Source organism: Clytia hemisphaerica, unplaced genomic scaffold (assembly GCF_902728285.1).
Source record: "Clytia hemisphaerica strain Z4C2 unplaced genomic scaffold, Clytia hemisphaerica genome assembly, whole genome shotgun sequence".
Classification (NCBI taxonomy): Eukaryota; Metazoa; Cnidaria; class Hydrozoa; order Leptothecata; family Clytiidae; genus Clytia; species Clytia hemisphaerica.
In genome coordinates, this window is record NW_027104114.1 from 867,391 (window position 1) to 893,357 (window position 25,967).

General features: G+C 35.8%; 1 protein-coding gene across 2 annotated transcripts; it reads right to left on the bottom strand.

The window, feature by feature from the left end:
• Positions 1-4,314: 4,314 nt before the first annotated feature.
• LOC136813392 (regulating synaptic membrane exocytosis protein 1-like) lies at positions 4,315-25,453 on the bottom strand. Of its 2 annotated transcripts, XM_067069912.1 has the most exons (21): positions 25,002-25,219; positions 23,850-24,042; positions 22,258-22,758; positions 21,735-21,837; positions 20,799-20,924; positions 19,308-19,428; positions 18,712-18,842; positions 17,831-17,910; positions 16,959-17,131; positions 15,555-15,645; positions 14,699-14,836; positions 13,702-13,924; positions 12,813-12,932; positions 11,803-12,433; positions 10,011-10,369; positions 9,376-9,495; positions 8,580-8,910; positions 7,861-7,964; positions 6,936-7,052; positions 6,212-6,351; positions 4,815-5,123 (listed from the first exon to the last, which is right to left on the bottom strand). In XM_067069912.1, the coding sequence occupies exons 1-21, from the start codon at positions 25,142-25,144 to the stop codon at positions 4,902-4,904; spliced, it is 4,167 nt and encodes a 1,388-aa protein (XP_066926013.1). In that variant the 5' UTR covers positions 25,145-25,219; the 3' UTR covers positions 4,815-4,901. The 2 variants fall into 2 exon arrangements, with proteins under 2 accessions (XP_066926014.1, XP_066926013.1); XM_067069913.1 differs by lacking the exon at positions 14,699-14,836 and having other exon boundaries at positions 4,315-5,123; positions 25,002-25,453.
• Positions 25,454-25,967: the final 514 nt, after the last annotated feature.

Here is a 25,967-nt window from a genome sequence, read left to right on the forward strand (position 1 = left end):
ATACCAAAAGCATTGAAATCATGGTGATTTTATCCCTGGGACAAAAGTGAGAGAAGCACAAATATCATTAAAAGAAAACTGGGGTGGCACATTTAATGCTTGGGGACACGAGAAGTTTATTTCGCGTTGGTGTAATGCAACATGCTCCATCCCTCCCACCAACCTCGAACGCTTTCTCGTGTCGCCACCCCATTTGTCTTTCTATGTACCAATAAAAGTGAAATCTCACTTTTGTCCCTGGGGCAAAATAAAGAATAAACAAAATAAATAAAATAAAATTCGTAGGGTATTTTGTGGCGATGAAATCATGGCCAAATTCTCCAGTGAGGTCCCAGCGGGTCTATGACACAGGAAGGTTAAAAAGTACGTTTTACTGCTACACATTTCCTATTTTTTTGACAAGCTACTTTTTAGGCGTACAAACTTTCGCGAGCATCTGCAACATTTACTTTCGCAAATTTGAGGAAAAAATGTTTTTCGCGAGCATAAACTTTCGCGAATCGTTGGATAAAAATGAGAATTTTTGAATAAAAATTGCCTTAAAAGCGAAAAATATCCGCTAAAGACGGTTGCTCTTCGACTTAAGGGCTCTGACCATAGTGAATTTTTCATAATTGATGTGTTTAAAATGTGTTTTCTGACTGATGTAACCAACAAAACTATGACATGTTATACATTTTTTGTTAGACAAACTACTCCTGAATCTGAAAATTCAAAAATTGCATTGGAAAAATTTGATGAAGAAGAAAATGAAAACTTTTTCGAGGAAGAGTATTTCAACTTTGAAGAGTTTAGTTTCGGAGAAGAAAAAAGATTTTGAAAATTTTTTCGCAGTAGATGGTGTATTAGCCTGTCAGACGAAAACCGCTTTTTTATCGCGATTTAACGTCTGTTACTTTTTGCCGTGGAATCGAATGTTCTTGGACGGGAAAGTCCGTCCAAGATTTTCTTTTCGGCGCGGCGCATTTTGCCGTGACTTTGGACAAGTTGCACTCCATCGCATGTGCCTTTTTCTGATTTTCAAGAAGTGATTGCATTGCTTCGAGCGGTAAAGTTCAAATAGATTTTCGAACTTTCGAATTTTGTGATTCGAATGTTGAAAATTGTTTGAGTGATTTTTTTTTGTTTTGAAAAGTGAATGGCTCTTTCTTGAAAAGAAACAAAAATCTGCGGAAGGATGAGAGAGAAGATGGAAATTTTATCATTGCATCAACAGCAGCAGAGTCGCTGGGTTATTCCCATGAAAGTTTAATCTCTCGGCTTCTACAATCCTGTTATGGTGAATGAAAATTATCAAATCATTTCTTTGCTTTGGTTTGGATCCTAGCCATAATAGTGCTGATGATATACGAACTTGGTATGGACTTTTTGTATGTTTTGGGATGGCAACGAATATCTTTTGGATATGACTTGAAACCTAGAAGAATTTATCCCTCGCTTATTCCAGTGGAAATGAGAACTGTTTGTTTGTTATTGTTTTTATTGGCGGTTCGACGTGGTTTGTGATCGCTTGTTTGAAAATGTGACATAAATTGAATTGTAGAATGTAAATTGACATACGATTGAAAGTAAACTGAAATTTGATTGTATTCGATTCGAAAGAATTTATAATGAATGTTGCTGGGTGTGGAAATGATTTTCTTCAGCTCTCAGCACCAGTGACCATTGTCAGTGGCAAATCTTGACATATCAAAACTTGACACAATTTTTTTGATTTTGATTTAAAACTTATGCGCTGAAGACCTGAAGTTGATACAATGACAGATTTTTTTATATTTTTATGTGAAAAGTTTTGTTCTGTATAATTAGAGTTTAAAGGTTTACTACCAATTAATTTTGAGTGAAGATTAAAAACTTTCAAATTCCTCAACTTTGGAAACTAGATAGCCAGTAAAATTTGGAGGTTTTGCTTCGAACTGTGGGAGGAATCTACCTAAATTTTGTTATTTTACAGTCATGGTTATAATTTTATTACAACTTTTATAAAAACTTTGATAATTTTTCAAGTAAATAATGATGTAACAAATATTTATTTTTATTATTCTGTTTCAAAGACTGGCTATTATGGCTAGTGCTGAGAGTTTTTTGATTTTGGTTGTTTCTCTGCAAGGAAGAAAACCTTTTGAAGAAGGGGGGTTTCATTTTTTATTGAATTAAGAGCCTATTGACAATACCATTAATTGGAGCTGCTTGGAGACTTTTTTGCTTCTATAGTCTTTCGTTATAAAGCGGTGTATCAAAATATTCTCGTTTTGAAAAACAAGCATTTTTAGCTCACCAAAAACTTTACCCCGATCCCGAGGATTCTTTTGTTTTGATTTTATGCACGGAACTCTAAAATTAAGACTAGATTTGACATCGCGCGCAACCTCTCCACCAAGAAATTCTATTCGGTCGTCCATTCCAGTCTTTGCTTTCGAGTTCCGTGTTTTTCCCGCCTTTATGCACTCCACACGGAATCGACGTCACCCTCCACCACAGTGCGATAACTTTCGACAAACGCTTCAAAGAGTAACTGACCATAAAACAAAGAAAAAATTTGGTTTGTGGGAAGGTACTGGCTAATGGTGTATCTTTTACCGAATAATCAAAATTTTTGCGGAAAATTTTTGTAAATGCTTCTTTGTCTCAAAATCTTCAAAATAGTGGTTTTTCATCAATTTTTCATCTGGATTTTGCTTAAAAAAACAGTCATAACTTTTGACACATCTTTTTAGAAAAATTTTCCGCAAAATTTACAATAGTTCAATTCTTTGCGGACAGTTTGAAAAAAGTTCGAAACAAAAAGGTTAATTGCCCATTAAAACTTAGCACTTTTTATAAAAGAAGGTGATGCAACATATTATTAACGTCTTTTTAAAGTTCATAACGTCATTTCTGCAATTAAGTTCTTAATTACTCTTAAGGGGTTTGATTAAAAAGCAATTTATAAAGGCAATTCTTTGTTAAAAGTGTTTAAAAAATCTAAAACATAACTTTTATGCTCAGATACTAAAATCAATTTTCTGACTATGGTCAGAGCCCTTAAAAAGGCATTAGAGGATGATAATATGCCGACAATTTGATATCTATCTATTACGATTTCGAGGTTTTATAGATTTTTTTGAGATTTTTTCGCGAGCAGAAACTTTCGCGATTTTCGCGAAATTTTGCCCCTTTTGCGAAAGTAAATGTCTTTAAAAATTCTAAACAAAGTTTGTACGCCTAAAGTACAGTGTGTCCCAAAAAAGCGGACAATTTTTATATAAAGTAAAATCCTCGAAATTAATCATCCTAGCGGGCTTAAAATGATTGGAATAAAATTAAAATTCTCTGTTCAAAACAATAGATTCCCAAGACGATTGAGTAGGTTTTTGAGATTGAAATTTCGCGAGCGAAAAAAAGATTTTGTGTTTGATTTAATTTCACGAGTCAGGAATCTCACGCGTTTTCGCGATTTTCAAAATCGCTGGATCGAAAGTACTATTTACTAGCAGCAAAGTCCGTATAAAAAACCCCAGTCTGGAAGCCTTTTGTTTCTTTTGTTTCTTTTTACTTTACGCGTACAAACTTTCGCGAGCAGAAACTTTCGCGATTTTCGCGAATTTTGGCCCTTTTCGCGAAAGTAAATGTCTTTAAAAATTGTAGGAAGGGCCATTCGCGAAAGTTTATGCTCGCGAAAAATTCTTGACAAAATAGAAAATCTGTAAAACTTCAAACTTTGAATAAAATGTAACTTTTATGGCACTTTTTATCCTGCTAAAAGACTAATAAGTCAAAGAACAAATGTTTCAAGCCAATCCAAGAAGTATTTGTTCCTCTAAGCCATTTTTTTCATGTGAAAATTCTAAATTTTACGTCTTGATTCGCGAAAGTTTATGCTCGCGAAAAATATTTTTCTGTTAAATTCGCGAAAGTAAATGTCGTGAATTTCGCGATTTTTCGTCCTCGCGAAAGTTTCTGCTCGCGGAAGTTTGTACGCCTAAAGTATTGTTTCTCACTTTTTGATCATGTGATTAAATCTTAAACCAATCCCACGAGGAATACTTGGTAACGTGATCAAAAACTGAGCAAATCGATTTTTATCTTTTGATATTAACAAAGGAAAAAGTGACCAAAAAGTTAAAACAATAAGCTTCCAGACCAGAGTTTTTTAATATGCTTGCAGAGTCCGAAAGATATGCCTTGCAAAAAAAGTAGGCGCTAGATTCAATTCGGCTAAATGCAGCGCCAATCAAAAGGCACCACTTTCTCTTACACGGGAAAGGTTGAAGATTCCTATCTAGCCTCTAGGCTATATCGAATTAGTGTTAAATCAAAAATAAATCACGGTATAGTTATTTGAACATCAATATACCCAGTCTGGTTATTTTTAGTAGGTAGGATTTCCTACCTAACCACGACACATTTTTCAGCTAAAGCACAAAATCTAGCCTCTTCGGGCTTTATAAATCTATGTCTATACCCAGTCTGGTTATTTTTCCTATTAATGCATTTGATAAGACCATTGTTATTGTTCTGTGTTCATGGAAAGCATGTCGAATCTCAATCATGCCCACAAATTCGAATCATACAAAAGAAAACATGTGTTGGTAGGTTGTACACTAGCCTCACCGTATTATTGTATTCCCTGCATTTATTTCATAAAATGTATTCATTTCAAAATCGAAGAAATTTTCAGCATCTTTAATTTTCTTGTGCAATTCCCGTAAGGCCGCTCTCTCTCTCTCCATTGAGTGAATTTGTTGACGTTGTCATAATCGTTCGATTATTTTGGCGGGAAAACATTCAACTCGCGATCTATCTTTGTTAGCACGTGACCAAAACATTCGAATGAATTCTTCCTAATGCCTCTGTGACCCAAATAAATACTTATTTCATGTCTCGCTCACCCAAACAACAACAATAATAATGACAATAGCTCAGAAGCCACGTGATCCACTTGAACTGTTTGACCCATAAGGCATTGAACTAGAAGTTTGGGTAGACGAGGCAGGAGATGGAGGTTGAACAATCGAGGCCGTTGAGAACAATTTGTACCATCCCATGACCAGATGGCTGAGATCAAGATCGTCCAGTAAAATTTGACAAACTCCCATAAAAACTTTCCGGTCGACACGACTGTAATCACCCCAGACCATCACCTGAAAAATGCAATAAAATTTCTTGTAAATAAATTCAGTCTTTAACAGTTAATTCAGCAGAGGCTCCATAACTCGAACCTCTATAACTCGAACCTCTATAACTCGAACAAGTTTTCTATTTCCTTCAGGTAACAAACCCTTTTAAGGGCTCTGACCATAGTGAATTTTCAATATTTGCCACTACAAAATATAAAGTTCTACTTGATGTAGCACACAAAACTGTGGCATGTTATACATTTTCTGTTAGGCCAATTATCCGCGAGTCTGAAAATTTAAGAATCGCAATGAAAAAAATTGATGAAGAAGAAAATGAAAACTTTCGCAAAGAAGAGTATTTCAACTTTGAAGAGCTTAGTTTCGGCGAAGAAAAAACATTTTGAAAATTTTTTTGCAGTAGATGGTGTATCTTTTTATCTAACTAGAATTATTTTTTCGGAAAATTTTTCTAAAAGCTTATTTGCTTCAAAATCATGAAAATAGTGCTTTTTGACCAATTTTCCATCCCAATTTTTCATTTTCGTTCTGGACAAAAGTTTTTGTTAGCTGGATAAACTCAAACCCTTTGATCAAAATAAGTTTGTGTTTATCGACCCAATGATATTCATATTGGAAGTTTATCGTGGCTTGGATCACGAGATTTACGTTTGGTTACGCTTCGAGATTAGTGAGGGAAACATCCTCCACATTGCCCGATGATGGGAGAAGAATCTCTCGAAACGTAGCCAAACGTAAGTCTCATGATCCAAGCCACGATAAACTTCCAATATAAAACCCTTAAACCCCATAACTCGGTCACGCAGGGAAACACAAATTTGTTCGAATCTTTGACATTTCGAGATATGGAATAAGGTGTATAAGGCATTGCTAACTGAAGGGACCAGAAAGCTTGTTCGAGTTATAGAGGTTCGAATTAAAGAGAAACCCAGTAGAACCCCATTCGATTACCCTCTCATCCTGATTATTTCTAAATCTCAAAATAAAGAATCTCAACAGAATAATTTCGTGAAGTCATTGCAGCGGTGGATATCATGAATAGACGTTAATTGCACAGAAAAAACGCGGGTGACGTCTAGTATAGGCTACTGTACCTGCAGTACTTTCCCTTTGTAATCCTGAGGGAATTCCAACATTTGCGAGTATAAAGGATCTGTCGTTCGACGAGCTGTCTTGGTTTTCTTTTTGACAATGCATTTCTTGCCTTGCAGTAAATACACTTTCACGTAAGGTGCTGAAAAGGAAACAAGGAGAAATAAGGTTTAGATATTCTATTAGCGCAGTAAATATACTTTCACGTAAGGTGTTGAATAGTGGAATAAGGATAAAGGCCGGTCTCCACTTTTGCGCAAAATGGGCGACAGTTTTTTTCTCAACTTATTTTGCCTGAAGAAAAGATTACGTCATAAAAAAGTTGCGTGCGAACAAAAAAAAAGTTGAATGGAAGTTCTACTTTTTTCATCCGTTACGTCAATTTCGACCAATGGAATTGCTTCATTTTTCAACCGACCAATCACCTTACAAAACCGTCAAAAAGTTTTCGCTCATGTCGCGCGAAAGTCGAGTCCGGCCTTATAAGCATTTGTTGATTTTTTTTTTAGAACCCGAAAAAAACTCTCGGTAAATGAGATATCGGGCTCATTACATACACATTACATAAAAAGGGGAAAATAGAGAAACGTATGGAATCTAAGGAATTGCTATAAGGATTTATTAAGGTAACTAATAGATCTTATCATTCTGAGTCTTGTGTAGACAGACAGACAGACAGACAGACGTTACAGGGTTACAAATACAATCTCAGTTTGAACGTATTACCTGGTAGTGTTTTAGCCCCAGATTTCATTAATAATCCTTTAGCCCGAATGATTTCAACTTCTAGCGCACCGCGTCTTTCGTATAAACTCAACTGGATGTCACCCATCAGAGGCGAGCCTAAAATTTAAAAAAAAAGTTGTTTTCGAAATACAATTAATACACGATCTTAAGCACATAATTGATATAAGTTAAAAGAACAATTGCCGAGAGGTCGATGGACTCCAGGGGATTAAGGCAGGGTCTAAATGCTTGCAACGTTTTACGTTTTTCACAAGCTCATTTTGAGCTCAAAAGAAGCGTATAACTAAGTAGAATAAGATTCAATCTAGGCAGATGTTTTATGATTTAGAAATTTAACGTAATTCGCAAAAAACCTTTATTTTGCGTAGATTATTGCTATTTTGATGACGTCATAAAAACAGAAATTCTTATAACTTTTGATATTATTATCGGAATAAATTGAAATTTTGACCAAGAATGCACAATTTTTTTTAAAAATTTGATGACATCATCATTTTTTGGCTGAAAAACTGAAAACGTCATGCATCTTTGTTCAAAATATGAAATTATTTTGATGATTCTTTCAAAAGTTATTGGAATTTCAATTTTTATAACGTCATCAAAATTTGAATCTTATTCTACTTAATAGTTATACGCTCCTTTTGAGCCCAAAATGAGCTTGTGAGAATGATTTGTAACATGTATATAAGTATAGAAACACAAGTACATTCGAATCAATTTATTGGATCTTCAGAAAAAAGCGTGTATTCTAAAATTCGTATTTGTGACGTAATGTTTTATACGGAAGCGTCCAAAATAGCCCAGGCGTTTGCCACTAGTTTTATTGTTAAAATTCAAAACTAGTAGCAAACACCCGGTCTTTTTGGGGTGTTTCCGTATAAAAAATTTTTGTTGAGTTATGTACCTAACACTTGTCGTCCGACCATTTGAGCTGGTCCCAATCCTTCCACGAAATCGATCAATTGAGTGTCGCCCGATAAACGAAGGCTTGGTGTGATCCATGACATACTATAAAAAAATAATCAAACAAACAATTTGAGATAATAACGAAAATTAAGAAAACAATCAGATAAAAAGCACTAAAATGTCTTATCGGCCCTTTTTACGCCGGCCTTTATTACGCCAAAGCTGATTTTTTTCCATTTGTAGCCCGACCCTAATTTGATTCCAACCCCTTACATTTTAAAGATTTGTTTTTAAAACTGCAATGGTCTTGCAAAGTCAGCTTTTTTGCATAGTGATTCAGACCTCACTTTGTATACTGTAAACCTGGCTTTAAACTGAATGAAGAGCACTTACAAAGAAATATCCCAAATATACATTATTGACTTCTCTGAAGTGTTAGAGAATAAAATCAAAGAAAGTCTGCGACCGCAGTAGGAGGCGACCCGAAGGCTCCTCTTTCGATAGAGCCGAAGGTAGGGGAGGGCGCCACTCTTTCCTCTTGCGTTGCTCTACTACCCTTGATTCTTCTCTTAATTGCTGATCATCAAGCAGAGAGGCATCAAGTATCATTTTGGAAATCTTTGGTATGACCCGGCTGAGGGTTGAACCCACAACCTTGCGCACCGTAGCCGGATGCTCTTCCACTGCACTACGGTCGCTAGAGAATATATAACCTACCTACTATCAGCACTTGTCAATGTTACCATTGAAGAAGCCAAGCTTGACGAGCTTCCACTTCTCGCGCTTGCACTCTCTAAGGAGGAGGTCGGGCTAGAGCGTCCGCTACCAAAACTCTCTCTTCTTGGTCTCCTACGCGGTGGCCCGACACTTGACGTGTCATAGGGGTCGTACTCTGAGTCATACATTTGGCGTGACGATGGAGGGTACCCCATGCCCATATAAGGATCATGTGGGTGACCTCCCGCTGGGTTTCTATGGAAACCACGTAGGTATTTTATCTGTTTGAAATCGTTCTCGTTGAAACTGCCACCACGTTGAGGACGGTTATCTGAAAATGAAATCGGTAAAGATGATATTTTTCTTACATTGTTCATTGTTCATTTTTAGAAGTAGAGATTCCATTTTCCAGCAAAATTCAGTGTTGCAATATTTCTATGTGAATCTGGAATATCTAAAACTAAAGCCCATTCGCTTTAAGTGTCTTTGTTTTGATTACCATTTTCAAATAATACTTCAATCCTACCATATTATATATATCGTTGAAAAGATAATTCAGAGCACAATGATTTGAAAAATAATTCAAATTATTTTAAGTCCCTGGAAATTTGCTCCTGAGAAAGTTGACAAAATTCTCCCTCCGAAACGTTGAACTTTGTTTAAGGACTATTTAACTCCTACAAGGTGTTATTGCAATAACTTTGGTAATGTCTATATTGGTCAAATTTAATTGAAGGGGTGCAATTTCCTAAGGGCAAATTTGGAGATTATGATTTGAAAATCGCTTTATGCTTACCATAAAAAGAGGAGGTTTTGGGCGAGCTTCCAGGTAGGCTGCGTGTCTCAAAGTGTGGTTTCTGTTGAGGTGGGTTCTGTTGGATGGGTATATAACGTCGGGTGGTGTCTGGGCTTCCTCCTAGTGAGAATGGTGAAGTCAGGTGGTGGAGTCAAGGGTTTGGTACGTAAAGGGGGAGGGTTCAAAATGGGTCGAGAAAAGATATCTTATCAATTACATAAGTTTATATGAAGGAGGAAGGTAAACTTTGAGGATGTTCTTATGTAAAGCAAACTATATTATCTCGTAGTTTCCATCGATTTATTGCCAGTGATATATCACATTGAATTGAATACTGCGAGACAGCGAGAGAGACAATAATTAAAAGTCTATCTTTGAAAGGTTAGAAAAATTGTACGTTAAAAAAGCTCTAACCTTAAATTGGCAATTACCTTATTACACGAATATTACTAGGCAAGTATTCAACGGCCTTGAAATGAACACCCAAAAATTAACACGAATTTCATTTGAGGGGGTTTTAATTAACACAAAATTTTTCAATTCGTATAAAATAAAATTATAGTTATAAAATGACTAGTAATATTCGTGTAATAAGGAAACGACATCCCTAAACCCAAGTAAATAAGTCATCTCACCTAGTGAAGAACCAGGGGAGTTTCCGGCTGAAAGGTATTGGTTTTGGTGCCGGTTCCGGGAAACTTCCGGCATCAAGCGATACGGACTTTTCTCGCGGTTAGTGATTTTTACCATCTTCTCCGGAATAACGTGACGGGCGTTAGGTGGCGGCAGACTGTGGGCGCGATGTAATGAGGTGTTCGTCGTGTCGGTTTCAAACGACGTCAAATGACATTGATCACTGTCGGTGTTTGTGACGTCAGTTAGTTTATCATCATCTGACGGAATATTGGACGTTGTTGATGAGGTCATTGTTGACGTCACTGACGAGGTTGACGTCTGTGAGGAAGCAGTAATGCCGTTCTCTTTTGACATCAATCTGAAAATGTGAGCAAAACAAAATTAGTTTCATTTGGAAGAAAGTAAAATACCTTAAGGGCTCTGACCATAGTGAATTTTTCATAATTGCCGTGTTTAAAATGTGTTTTCTGACTGATGTAACCAACAAAACTATGGCATGTTATACATTTTCTGTTAGACAAACTATTCCTTAATCTGAAAATTGCATTGAAAAAATTTGACGAGGAAGAAAATGAAGACTTTCGCCAGGAAGAGTATTTCAACTTTGAAGAGCTTAGTTTCGGCGAAGAAAAATCATTTTTGAAAATCTTTTCGCAGTAGATGGTGTATCTTTTACCGAACAATAAAAAATTTTTTAAAGTTCATAACGTCATTTTTGCAATTAAATTCTTAATTACTCTTAAGGGATTCGATTAAAAAGCAATTTATAAAGGCAATTCTTTGTTAAAAGTGTTAAGGAACCTGAAATATAACTTTTATGTTCAAATACCAAAATCAATTTTGGACTATGGTCAGAGCCCTTAAGGGAACTAATTTTCTCGGAACTTATTTTCGCGGTGCGAGGGTACTAAGTTGATCATTTTGCGAAACTAAATTTTCGTGGTTAACACCCACTTTTTTTTGAGGAATTTTAGTAAAAAATTGCATTTCGCAGAACTAATTTTAGCGGTAGATACCTAAAAACGCGAAAATTAGTTTCCGTGAAAACTAGTCCCCTTAGTAATCAAAAACTGAAAAAGATACTACTGATTGGAGTGTTACGAAAACTAGGACGAAATTGGCAAATAAGTTTAGGTCTTTGGATAATCTTTCTATAAAATGGATCAAAAAGATATTTATTTATTTATCAGAAACTGGCCGTGTCAGAAAAAACTTGAAGTTTACGTAGCTGAATAGCTAAGATTTTCTTCAAATTTTGAAACAGAGAAGCCTTCTTGTATACCACTACCACCTTACTAGTGGACAAAAAACAATAAAGACTGTGGGTTATTGATTTTCGGAAAGTTAGGCAGTTTCCTTTATCAATACAAGATTTTCTCGTGTATTTAGAAAAAAAAACCTTTCCAAACTTATGCCGAAAATCCCGGAAAAAAAAGCGGAAATTTCCCGGAAAAGTCAGTCCGGAGAGAAGAATCTTACCCCAAAGGACGGTAATTCGTTGAGATGAAAATTTGTCCGAGAAGGAAGAATTTTAAAAGTTTTGTTTCTAAGCTTGATAAGTTGATATCGTTTGCTTACTCATCAATTTTAAATGACAATCTTTTCCACATTGAATTGACACGGATGTGGAGCAAGATTGGTCAGAGAGAAGGAAAAGCATTTTTTTGTGTCTATTTAGCACGGAGTCAAATACAACACAACAATAGGTAGACACCGGCCTGATATAAAACATGTGTCTGATATGAAACGGAAACACTTATGTAAATAAAGTAAAACTTTCAAATAACTAACCTTGCCGACGATGTGGTAGTTGTGTTACTCGTCGTCGAAGCAGCGCTCGAATGTGTCAAAGAATCCAATTGCTTTTGAAAGAAAAGTTGAGCTCTGGCTAAAAGCGATGGCCGTGCTTCAGAAACGATGGACGGGGACGACGCTGCTCGCGTCACGGTAGGTTTCATACGTGGCGGTGGCATCTCGTCAGGTTGCGTGTGTCGTACAAAAATATCAACCGGAACAATAGTCGATTCTTGGCTTGTACCCGTGACGCTATCAGTTTCGTCGCACGTGGAGAGAACATCTCCGTTGTTGTGGAAACGGAAATCCGACATAGACGGTGACGGGACAGGCGTTTTATCTTCGCCGGACGTCGCCGTGTCTGCGGTTAATTCCAGAGTGTTGTTATTACCTCTAATAGAGATGTTATGTTTATTTAGCGTAGAGTTATGATTATGCAAACTATCATTTAATTGTTGTGATGAACAGCTGGATGAGAAAGAAGAATTTGCCGGCACCGACGAATTTGACGACGATGAGAAAGATGACATAATGCTTGTATCAGCGTCATGTTGTGCTGTTGTTGTTTTTGCGATGGGGAATGCTGGGTAATGATGGCTTGGTGAAATGTCTGGACTGGAACCAAGATCTAATTGAAGAGTATAAAAGACAATAGAAAACTACAGTTGACGCTCTCTAATTCGATTTTCAAGGGGAATTGGAATTTCATTGGATAAGGGAGCGTATAGAATAGTAGAGGGTCGTTCCCAAGGTCATTTTGAGACTTTTTTATTGACGGTGACTTCCAATATTATCGGGTAATGGAAGCGTATCGCATAGTCATCGACTTCGAGAAAGTTAACTGTATTTAAATTGATAGTTAGCAAGTTTATATCTACCCTTCTGAGGATGGTAACAACCCGCAGTTCTGACCAGAAAAAAAATGGATGTCGGGTATATGCGATCCAAAAGGGTCTCATTGCTTTTGAAGTGAAAAATATTCCTTAAATCCGCTAAAGTACACTTACTGTTAATACTGTTCAACAACCTTTTAGCGTCCACCTCTTTTTCCTCCAAACTCTCACTCGTGGTGTTGGGCGAATTCCTTTCTGACCCTGATTGAGAAGGCGAAGGTGACTGGTATTTCCCTAATGAATTGTAAATTAAAGTTATTTGAAATAATCATGTAATATCAGCATTTTTCAGAGGGAACAAGCCCGGGATAGGGGCAAGTCAAGGGTATATACCCTTGACCCCGTATACGGGTACGGGTATGTGCCGCCCTTAAGGGTGCCTTTTTTGGGACCTGAAAGTCCCTGTAAGGGTTAGAAAAAACAGAAAATCAAATTTCAATCCAACTAAGGGTCGGAAAAATAGGAAAATTTCAACTTTTTGCTCCTTGAAAGATCAAAATTTGGTCAAGTTAGTCCCAATAAGGATCGTAAAAATTAGTTTTCCTATTTTTTTCTCCTTTTTCGTCCCGCTAAGGGTCCGAGGGTCAAAAGTCGGGAGGCACATACCCGTCAGCTCGCAACTCACAGGGGTACAAGAGGAAATTAATTACTTCACAATGTAAATGTAAGAAAAAAGGGGAACCATGATGGCGCCCTCGGTTGCGAGATATTTCCCGATACTCAACCACAGATTTCTGTTGTAAAGCCCGAAGGGCTAGATGTCGTGCTTTAAGCTCTTCCAAGCAAAAAAAGTGAATATCGCAAAAATATTGTTGATATTGTTTTCGAAAACCTGCGAAGCTTCATATTGGTCAAATTCCGTTGTAATGTCACGTGACCTAGGTAGAATTTCCTACCTAGCCTCAGTTCACTTTTCATCCAAAGCACAACATCTAGCCCTTCGGGATTTATAAATCTATGTACTCAACCACACTTATCAAGGAAATGTCAAGAAAAAGCTTACCCGAATAACGTTGTATTGTTGCCGGATCATAATTCTGTGGCGACAACATGGGCGTGGGTGTAGGTAAGGGTGTAGCCTGGTAATTATGAAGATGCAAAGGGTACCAGTGTGGCATGTTATCTAAGAGAGCTTCACTGAGGTCGATGAGCACCTCCCCTATGAATTGATTGTTGTCAGTCCGATCATAATCCCATAATGTGATTTCCAACGATCGGCCTTGAAACTATTTGGGAAAAGAGTAAGATTTGGTCAGTATTTGAGTCCTATTTTCATGAGGCTACCAGAATCCTTCTCAAATGATTTGTCACAAGAGATACGAATCAGCCCGAAAAACCACACCCGCAAGCAAAGTTCTTTTACTTGAGTCTTTTACGGCATTACGATTGCAAAGAGGGAGGATTTTACGGTACACAATGTCACAAACCTATTTTTTTCACTCAATTTTGGTAACAAAATTTAAATGAAAAGGATCACATCACAAGACAAATTGCAGAGCAAAAATTTGCTAAGCGGAAGAAATTTTCTCAATCCTTTCCAATAACAACAAAAACTATTTTCATTTGTAATCAAGCAGTGCAAGGGCAGCAAAATTAATTCTACAGGTTTATATACGTTGACCCATGGTCGGTAATTTCTTTAAAAGTTTTATCTCCTATGTTTTTTTGGTTTAAAGGGACATTAAAGTAGTAAAATGTAAACATTGCGCAAACCACGTGTCATTAAAGAGAACAATTAAAATCACGTGTCCAAAACAAACTTGAACAATCAAAATTAGCCATATTTGGTTTGATTTTTTATTTTGACTTGTGACATTTGTTTTGATTTTGTATCCACTGCATACAGTTTGTTTACAAATTTTGCAAGTACTGTTATGTCCCTTTAATCACAAGTGTGAATTTGATTTACCTTTTATGGCCTGGCTTATTACGATAATTTAAGTTAAATTATTTTATCTTTTTAAATGTTTAAAATTTTTAACTGTTACAATTAAAATTACCGTTAATTTCGTGTTTAGTTTACTTGGAGACATGGTCACGTGATCATTGAAAGTTTGCCGGATGACGAAACCATCTTGTTTTGGTAGGTATGGCAACATATCCAAAATGGTACCATCGAAGTAGGCTGCATTATTTTGCTGTTTATCAAAAGCATTTTAAGTTTATTTACTTTAAATATTTGACAAATCTTCATTAACTATCATTACATTGTATTGAAGGGATGATCAGATATTTGGCATGTGGGTTCCTTCTATTGTCCTGACCAAAATCTCAAAATATTTTTGCCGACACAGTTACAAGTTTTGTTTTTTACTTTTTGTAAGAATCACAACGAAAGAACCGTGTAAAAACCCATTTTCAGAAATTTCAAATTGTGATATCTCGACTTTGGAAAATAGTTAGACCAAAATACTTAGGTTTCATTCAGGACTGTAGAAGGTTAATATAAATATCTCAAACCACCTAATTATAGGAATTAGCTTATTAGGAATAATGGTTTTTTTTGTTTATCTTGCATATTATGGTGGCCTAAGTTATCAAATTTCTAACAACAGGATTCAGAAAGAAGCCTATGGGGAAATCATAGCAAGTAAGTTTGGCAAATTTGGCGAATATTCGCCAAGATTTAAAAAATTTCAGATTTTGCCAAAGAAATTCTTCATTTTCTAAAATAACCCCTAATTTATGCATTACTGAAATACTCACTTTTTTAAGCAAAGAAAAACAAAACAATTTACCCTGTCATTTGCCAAACTTCCTGCTCGCCAAAGTTAGTTCCCTTAAGGTAATTATTTAAGAAAGTACTTCGAGCAGTGGATTGTAGGTATTCTGAACATAATAAAAAGTTAAACATACCTTTTGATTTTTGACGACGTACATAAAAGTTTGGTTCCAACATGGCGCAATGCTTCGAAGTACCGTTTTTGTTCGTCTCTTGCTTTGTAAACTAAAAAGGAAAGCAGACGACCTTAGCAAAGAAAATCGACCTTACACAAAGTTATTGGTTTCAGCCCCAGCCGCGTCATACAAAGACAGTAGCATAGCCAAGAGGGGCGCAAAATTTGTGTAGGAGAGCAGATTTTTATGCCATTATAATAATCTTTCAATATCATGAATAGATAATTACAGTGTCATAAAAATCTGCTCTCCTACACAAATCTTGCGCTCCTCTTGGCTACGCTACTGAAAGACTTACATAATAAGATAGTATTTGACGCCTCCCTGTTTGATGCCCTCCCCTACCTTCGGATAGGAAATTGAAGAAAAGGAAATCTACGGATCTCCTTCAAATGCGGCCGCAAACTTACATAAAAAGGAAAATTGTATGAAAATGTTACTTTTTTCTCCTACAGTGTACTAACTCATGAAATGAAACGGAAGCAACACAGTAATGTACTGAGCAGGGACTTTCTAAGCACTCTGAACTAGGGCCGTTTTTTTGTAAATTTAGATTGACTTTCTAATGCCTGAAAGGGCTTCATTGATGAAGCTGGGGTCTAAGGGCGTTTTGAAGCCCCCAACTAGGGTTCTTAGGGCTAAGCTCTCAAAAAAATTTGCGTATGTAGATTGTATTAGTTACTTTTGCGTATGTAGATTGTATTAGTTACTTTTGCGTGTAAACAACAAAAAGGTTAAATTTTGCTTGAAAATATTTTTTCTATTATGGATCGAGTTTCAAGAACTCAATCTTGGATCGAGTATTTTGACCGGTATAATACGGGCATAAAAAAGTGCTTAGAAAAGTCCCTGCTGAGAAGATACTGAATAGGCTAATTCAAACACAGAAGCAAATTATTAAGGTAAATGCAATTGTGCATTCAACTTAATAGAGTAAAATAAAAAAGCGTCGAGTTTTTTAAGACAACAAGACGCCAGACAATACGGACGTAAAAATTGAAAAAATATAGTAGACTCTCTTTAACTCGAACTTCTATAACTCGAATGTCATCCGAACAAATTTTCCCGTTCCTTCAGTGAACAATGCCTTGTAAACCTCCATGACTTAAAATGTTTCCTTAACCTGTACAAATTTGTGTCCCCAGTGCGGGTTCGAGTTACGGAGACTCGACTGCAAAATTCAACTTGAATTCTATGTCAATTACACAAATCAATCCTTACAACGCGGTCTGCTTTTTGACGGGACTGCTAGTCTCCCCAAAAGCTGACCGCGCCGTTAAGGGTTGAGAAGTGAACCATAGGAATGTAACCATTCAAATCATAAAAAAATACACAAACAGTAGAGATGAATTAAATACAAACCTTCTATCAGGCAAAAAGTACAATTTAACATAAGCATTTCTTGGTTGCATATTGGAACGATAGGACAACGCCCTGGCTTCAGCAATGGTGACGTATAGACTGCCAGTTTCGATTTCGTAATTCAATTTGATCTGTAGTTGACCGTTAATGTGTTGCGTGTTGATGAGAGAATGCTGAAAAAAACAATAATAATATGAAGGTCGTTACTCTAGGGATAGATCTCCAAAGATGAGAACCAGAACCCTTCAGTATTTCACAGAAAATCTCTAACGGCTTTGGACATAAGTTACTTTCGTATCGTCGATCAAGAAGAAATTTTGGCGAAGTCAAAAAACCGCGAAATTTACGACATTTACTTTCACGAAAAATATTTTCGCAAACTTGAACTTTCGCGGATCGATGAATAAAATTAAGAGTTTTAAAGAGTAAATTGGCTTGAAAGTTTCAAGTATTCCTTGAAACGCAGAGAAGAAATGTTGTTCTTTACTCGTATCCGTAATATAGTGTTAGACGCTGCAAGTATACTTTTTTAGAATTTTTCAAGAATTTTTTGCACGCGTAAAGTTTCGTGAATTGTTTTGTCAAGAATTGTTGAAGAAATTTTCTTGCCAAAACTCGCGAAATTCGCAAAAGTCACGATAGTTTCCGTTAGCGAATTTGGACGCCTGATATATCATATCAGCAGATGTCAGCTGCCAAATTTTAATCTTGATTTCAGACAGCGAATTTTTAAAAGCTAAAGTTTGATGAGAAAAACATGCCCGAGACAAAAAGCTTTGAAAAAAGGCAGTGAAAACAAACTGACTTGATGAGTGAAAAAAAATTTCCATTGACAGCAGATGGAACTAAAAGCTGAATAAAAATCAACATACCTTTTTAATTTTGGTTGGGTAACGAACTCTCGTCATCTCTTGTTCATCACTTGAAGCGAACGGACTCGAATTCATATCCACTAAAAGGAGGTAACGAAATTCATAAGCCTATAATTACATTAGTATAATAAAGGATTTTTCGTTCATAAGAATGAAACAAGCTTCATAAGCATTAATACTTAGCATTTACTGAGGAAATAGCAGTCAATCAATCAATCAATCGATCGATCAATCAATCAATCAATCAATCGATCAATCAATCAATCAATCAATCAATCAATCAATCAATCAATAATATGTGCATTTATGTGCATTATATGTGTTGGTTGGTTAAAAAGAACGCGGTAATATTTTATTTTTTCCCGAAATGTATCGCATTCGGTCCGTTCTCAAGGGCTCCTTGGCAAATATAAGAAACTCTTTTCGTTAGAGAATGAGCAGAAGCCTAGAAATTTACCCAATGCTTGTGAGAAAAACGTTGTACACCACTTTCGTAAATTTGTCTGGGGACGGGCTTTTATTTTGCATCTTTGTGCCAAAAATCAGAAAAAACTAATAAGCCAATCCTGAGAAAAGCTGGTAACGAACGAACGAACGAACGAACGAACGAACGAACGAACGAACGAACGAACGAACGAACGAACGAACGAACGAACGAACGAACGAACGAACGAACGAACGAACGAACGAACGAACGAACGAACGAACGAACGAACGAACGAACGAACGAACGAACGAACGAACGAACGAACGAACGAACAAACGAACAAACGAACAAACGAACAAACGAACAAACGAACAAACGAACGAACGAACGAACGAACGAACGAACGAACGAGCGAACGAACGAACGAACGAACGAACGAACGAACCATACTTACTGGTAGGTGATTGGGTTGAAGGACTTGAAGATTCAGGACTTTTCAAAATACCAGGAGACATTCGTTTCAGAGATGCATGCTGCTTATTTGGTTCCAAAGGTGTTGCACTGTCACTAGAGTCGTTCAATGAACTGAAACAACAAAATATATAATTTACTAAAGAGATCATATCGGGTTATACAAAAATTTGGTCTCTGAATGTATCTTACACTAGAGAGGGGCGGTACTCAAGGTGCCACCCTAAGTATATGCTTTTAGACTTCCTATAAAGTAAGTGCGCTGTAAGGATGTAAGGGCCGCAATTGTGATGAAGGTATAAAGAATGAGAAAAATAAAGTATTTTGAGCAAAAATCCGAAAAATCCTCAAAAAATTACGCACTATATGACGAAAGGGTCGATAAATTTTATGAGACCCAAATTTTTGTTTGCATATACGATAGTTTTCAGAATAAGGCAGAATCTCATAAATAACATGCTAACAGATTAACTTTAAAATCAGAGGAACTTTCGGTAAGTTAAATCTGGTTGGAAACTATTCTTTTCAAAGGAGCTAATTAACTTAATATAATAAGTTAGTTTAAAACTTTTCTCTCACCATAACCGACTGAGCACAATATGAAGATCCAAAGAATCATCATCCATACTCAAAATTTGTTGAACTTCATCGGCCGTACAATCCACCAACGATTGCTCGTTCCACTCAATAATTTCATCATCTGTGTAAAGAAAATAAACAGAATTAGACATTGTAAGAAAACAGAAAATTTGGCTGAAGAAAACATGGCTGAGACTGAAATCCGGCTGAGACGAAAAACTTTGATAAATTTGTCAAGGCAATGAAAACAAACTGAGCTGAAAAGTGAATTTTACAGGTCCACAGATCTGCACAGATAGCAATTGGAACTAAAAATGACCCTTCTGGAAGAACGAGGTATGATTAAGCATGATGCTATACCACGCGAAATTTGTGCAGGCTATTTGTGAAGTTACGGGCTAAAGGCAAGAATTCTATCGTCATAGAAATCGATTAGAAACTAGTGTCAGCGCGAACTGGGCTGATACAATTAGACCGTAAAACAAAACTGACGTCGTAAAATTTCACGTTATAATATATATCCACGCTAATATAAGATTTTTCTAAAATCCACGGCAAGAAGAGCTCCCTCTACCTACCCTTCAGTTCCAATGTTAAAAATATTGTTCACTGAAATATTGCTTGCTTACACCTCGATTTAAGAAGGAAAAGGGAGCTCTGCAACCTTTTTATAATATCAAGAGTAGAAATACAAAAACATTGGAAATAATTATAAAAAAACATCAGAAAATAAAAACGTCTCTCAACTTCTGAAAAGTATTGCGCAGAGAAAAAAATTGTTTTTATTTGGATTAATTTCATCGAGCAACAAAAATCTGTTTCTTATTTTTTAGAGGCTTTCAACCATAGCATTATGGAAACTCTTTTTATTTAGAAAACTACCAGATTAAAAAGGCTGCAGATTCAAATATAATCAAGGAAAACAGCTCAAGATTTTGTTTGTACAGTTTTATACTGGTTCGCTATCATATTAGACTGAGGTTGTTCCGCACAAGCCGCAAATATGATAGCAAACCGGTATAAAGGTAGAGCATCCAAATACGGTGCGCATATATTTGTTAGCTATTTCTTTCGCTATCCTTGGGGATATGCATTTTTAAAGGTTGGGGGATGCCAAGAAGGGGGATCAGACCCCTTTCCGTACTATATACTGGCTTGATATCATATTAGACTGAGGTTGTTCCTGCAAGCCACAAACATGACTGCGATCTACGATAAAGGTAGAGCATCCGACTACGGTGCGCAAGGTCGCACGTTCAATCCCTATCTATGTAATACCAAAGACTTCGCACTTAATACAAATAAATGGTACTTGATGCCTACCTGATTGGTGCTCAATAAATTAAAGAAAAGGATCATGGGTAAGTGGAAAATTTCAGGGAAAAGAGTAGCACCATTCCCTATTTTCTAGATAGCTAGTGAAAGAGGAGATATCGGGTCGTCTCCAACAAGAAAAAATATGATTGAAGGATTAAATTAAATGGAATTTACCTCTTTTGACAAGACCCAGAGTGTCAGCGATACCACCTTCAGTGACCGACTTGATAACAGTTTTCAACTTCCCGTCTTCTGCAGGAACACCAAGTGATAATTCGATGCCGAAAGCTGTGCAGAAATCTGAAGATACAAAAGTCATGAACGTACTTCAGTGAAGCATCTTTAACTCGAACCACTGTAACTGGAACAAGTTTTCTCGCCCCTTTAATTAAAATTGCCTTAAAATTTCCTCAAATCGAACAAACTTTTGTTCCCCGTGCGTGTGGGAGACCTACTGTACATTAAATTCTAATTCACGAGACTTATATCGTTGAATAGACGTTGAAAGTCAATTTTTCTCTTTCAGTAATTTTGCAGTTACTTTGGTAGAAGTAAAAGTTCGCAGACGTACAAAATCAATATGATAAGTTGATATGGATCCAGGCGAAAATAACTTTCAGTGTTTAAAGTGTTTTAAATACGGGCTATACATCGTTTGTTTCCCAGCTAGCACACAACGTTGTTTCAACGTTTATGTAACGTTCACAACGTCCTTTTAACGTTAGGTGAACGTTGAAACAACGTTGTGTACCAGCTGGGGTTGGTTTAAAAAATATAAAAACACTATTTCGAGTGGTGGAATTTTGGAACTTTGTATTATTATCTAAAAGGGAGCACGTAACAAGTCAACAAATTTATGTGAACTTATATTTCTCGTTTCATAATTGTAGTCTGGGGCTCGAAGAAAATTATAAGGGAAGTGAAAATGCTATCTTAGTCAATCCTTTTGGAATACTGACACAAAAACAACCCTAATTTGGTCTTTTCAGGACAAATTTCGTATGCTAGGGACCATTCTTCTCAAAAATATTGATTTTAGTAAAAATTATGCAGAATTTTGAGACGGAAAAGCTTTGTCATGTCTATAAGCAACCTCTATGTATGGTTTACCTTTGAACTGTTCAGTGTTATCCGGATCAATGGAAAGCAAGATGTCTCCCAGTTGTTTATTTTCGTCGTCAGGTGGCAACCAACGCACGTGGTGGCTACTCAACTGTAAAAAAGAAGAAAGCTGACGATGGCTCAGTGGTCTAAACCACTGAAGGCGTTAAACCTACAACTCAGGGATTCCCAGTTCGAATCCTTCCATTACTCCGTTCAATGCATAGATATCCGATCCGGCGACAAAGTTGTCTAAAAGTCATCTAAATTACTTAGATCGATTCTATTTTATATCTATAAAGGACAATGCAAGTGAAGCTTGACTCAAAGCTTCCTGCTTCTGGGTATAAAAAGAAGTAAGACCACGTGTTCTAAAATTGAAATTGGTGGAATATAGAGCTTTTAGTTGAGTCAGCATTTTTCATTTTTCATTTTTCTTCGATCGACATGAAATTTGTATAAAGCTTGATACGTCCCTTTTAATGTTCTGCCAGGCTCCGCAATAATTCATACTTTTAAGAAATCAACATACCTTTACCCCAGCATCCGACCCATCAGTAGTATTTGCTGAAGATGTAATTTCATTATTATTATTATTGTTATTATCACTTTCACTTTCGGTTGCAGAATGATGATCAATATGTTCAAAAGTCACGTGTTTTTTATTCCCACTATTCAAATGTCTATGCGGTAGTAAACTACTTGTGGTGTCTGACTCATCGCTTGACGCACTGGCTGTCCTTACTACGTGCGCATTTTCTTTGTTTTCGTTATTAGCTGCCCTTTGTTGTTTACGCCTTTCTTCCGCCTGTTCGCCCAGTTGCGCCTTTGTTATGGAGCTAGCTGGGAATCCGGTTTTAACAATTTTAGGACTTGTTTTGATGGGTACTGACGCGTTATTTGGTGTGGTTAGAAGATGGAATTCAATTTCCTTTGTTGGGTTATGTTTTTTCGTTTCCTTGCCGTGAAACCATTTACCAGTTTTCAATAACAAATCTTGTTTCTTCTTGCAGAGTGGACAAAGCCACGAAGCCTGTATCAAAGATACAAAAAAGATGATGTCAAGATATCAACAGAATGAACTTTATGCCACAGCCTTGCTGAATTAAATTTATATCTAGTGGGTAGAATCTCCTATCTGGGTATTACCCAAATGAAGTAGCAAAAACTGCACAATACCTTTTGTTTCACACAATTGCAAAAGGAGTGTAGATTTTTTAATTTATCATAAAAAAGTAAATAAAATATGCATATGTATAACCAAAGATTTCTTAAAAATATTTACAGGTTTAGAACAAGAAGAATCGTAGAAATACCTTTGATTTTTAATATTTCTGTTTGGCATAGCAGTCTTTACAGTATTATGTCAGCAGTATTCAGTCAGTCAGTAGCAGTACATTGTCAATAATATAACGTAAGGGGTAAATGTGTCTAATGAAAAAGAAAGAAAATGAAATTAAAAACAAATAAACAAAAAATAAACAAGAAAACAAACAAACAAACAAAGACAACACAATTAAGAATTATGAAAACATTATGAAAGAAACAAAAACTAATAAACGAATGCAAGTATTTTTATAAGAACAACAATATTATATTATAACAATTTTGTAAGGCTTTGAAGACTCTCAATTACATGCTATTCTTAGAAAAATACACTAAAGTACTCTCAGAATTCTGAAAAAATGAGCTTAAAACTCAAAACGCTAAGAACACCTGACAGTTTTAAGATTTTTGATGTTCTTATAAAAATGCTCGTGAAAAATAAAGTTCAAAACAAATGGAATTGACTAAAATGTGTATCATCAATACTCGGTGAAATCAGAGCCTAGATTTATGTAGATTGGTTGCAAAAAGTTTTGCTTTGATGGAAAAGTTTTTAGTGGTCCCACTTCAAAAGTCTAGACAGAAACTGTTGCAGAAAACTTTAGCCACTTTTTGTTGCTGATACATAAAATCATATTCATTGCTTTTCATTAAATGTGGTGGTCCACTTGAAACAAAGTTTATCGATTAAAACTGCAACTTGATCATGTTTTATTTTGACGAAAAATGTTTCAGGTGGCCAGACCTTTAAGTTATGTCGTGTAAGAGTGAAACTTTTTAATTAAAGTAAATTATTACCTGTTTTCCAGAACCTGTCGGGAAACTGCAATTGTTACAAAGTCGATTCCGACAAAACTTGCAAAGACGGTTGCTTATGTATTTGTTTTTGTGACAAAGTTCACAAAGGTCTGATGGCCTTATCGGCTCTTCATTGAAATTAGTTTTGAGTTCATATTGTACTTGGTAAGTTGCCAATTCTTTGACCAGCGAACTGAAAGTAAAATAATGACAAAAGTACATATTTATTCCTCACTTTTTTAGCAAAAAAGCTGTGAAATGTGACTGTGAAAAAGCTCTTTATTTTTCTTTTTAATTCTTAATAATTCATATTTGAATTTGATTTATCAATTAAGTTGCATTAATTCGAGCTTTAAAATAAGTCTACATTATTGTACCAAATTTAAGAGGTAACCCTAATTTTTGAAGTTCAGCCTTTTTTTACAAAATTATGTGTCATTATGTATTTAGTTATTATAAAAAAAATTAAATCAAAAGAGATTTATTAAGAGGTGAAACATGACATTTTCATTGATCAAAGTTTTTGAAAAGTGTTACCAGCAAAGAAGTCATTGGAGCAATGTCAAAAATTAACGTCTAACAACTCTACGAAATATGAGGAAAAATAGATCTAGCGCTCTCAGTGCATTTACACCGCTATTTTCATGTGGCTAGCTGTAGAATGCCTTCTTTTTACTTTTGAACAGAAAAAAATGACAACTTGAAAAATATTCTACTTGAATCATATACCAATTTGAAAAATATTTCAGGTTGGTGTATATGCTTATGTTATGTTTAGGAAATCTGCAACTCTGAGTCTACTAAAAAAGAAAAACATGTATTAATGGACACAATTAGCCGCAAAACCCTAATTTTATTTTTGTGAGTCATCTTGTATGCTTACACGCTTTTTTTATAAGAATAGTGTTTTTTCATTTTATCATGGATATTCTTAATTAACTTTTTGGCGAAAATCATCCAGAAATATTCTTACGGTATTCTTAGGTTAAGATCGAAATTTGCAATCTACAGGTAAAATGCATTTAAAATGACATTCTTAAAAAAAAACGTGTACATAGTTTATATTCCCCAAAAATTATGAATAATTCATGAAAGAATTTCAAATCAAAAGACATTTATTATGAGGTGTTACATGACATTGAATATAATTACCTTTGAATGGAGGCAGTCTCTGTTTCCATTTTTCTCTGTCGCTCTAACACTTCTTTTATTTTGGCTCTCTCGTCTTCCGTTAGATGTGATATGTCAATGGGTGGGGGTGGGACTGGCTTTCCTTCTTGACGATTTTGAAACATTTTATCATACTTTTCCACGTATCTCTTTCACCAGCAAAAACCCAACCAACCAATACCAAATTAAAAAAAATTGCTTGCTATAGCTGTAAAAATTAATTCTAAGATGTAGCACAATTTAAATATTTTTCCAATTATTTTAAAATCCCAGTCCAAGTGCTTATCAATCAATCCACATATATATATATCAAATCGTATAAAATCTGGGCAGAAAAGTTTATGAATGAAAGACTATACAATGGACAAAATGTGTCAGTTTATTCAATTCTGTAAAAAAATGTCAATCCATTTAATTTTGTTTGAGTCTGATCTAAATAGAAAAATTGAGAGATTGGATTTTCTGCTTTATTATAACACTAATCAACATATATATCACTGATGTGAGATTGCTGGCTGTTATTTTAGGGGTCAACCAGCAACCACAAATCAAGCATAAATTATCTTTGTTTGGACCTGTTTTACCATGCTGGAAAGATGTTTAAAATTGGTACAGTGGTTCTTAAGTTATAAGCTTTTGAAGTTGAAATTTACTTTTGAAACAGTCCACAAACACATCAAAAAAGGGGGATCAATTTTTAAAGCATTTTTTATCGTTTTCCACTAAAACTTTTTGGTAAAATCTATCAGAATTACTGTTTTTCTATTTTTTGTCATAACTTTTGTTAGATAAGTGATACAAATCAGCAGAGTTCATTAATTGAGTTGTAAAAGCCTTTAAAATAGTGAACAGGGCCTGAAATAACAATATTTTGATGGTGGGACATGATGTCTGAAGCAAATCGATTCGGGTCGCAGGGCCCGCGCCACCGGGGGGGCCGGGGGGCCA

Coding starts and splice junctions, on each gene's coding strand:
- LOC136813392 (XM_067069912.1), bottom strand. CDS start 25,144: ATGTTTCAAAATCGTCAAGAAGGAAAGCCAGTCCCACCCCCACCCATT. Junction 20,925..21,734: donor TAACACTGAACAGTTCAAAG/GTAAACCATACA, acceptor TTGTATCTTCAG/ATTTCTGCACAGCTTTCGGC. Junction 14,837..15,554: donor ACGTCGTCAAAAATCAAAAG/GTATGTTTAACT, acceptor TTTGATAAACAG/CAAAATAATGCAGCCTACTT.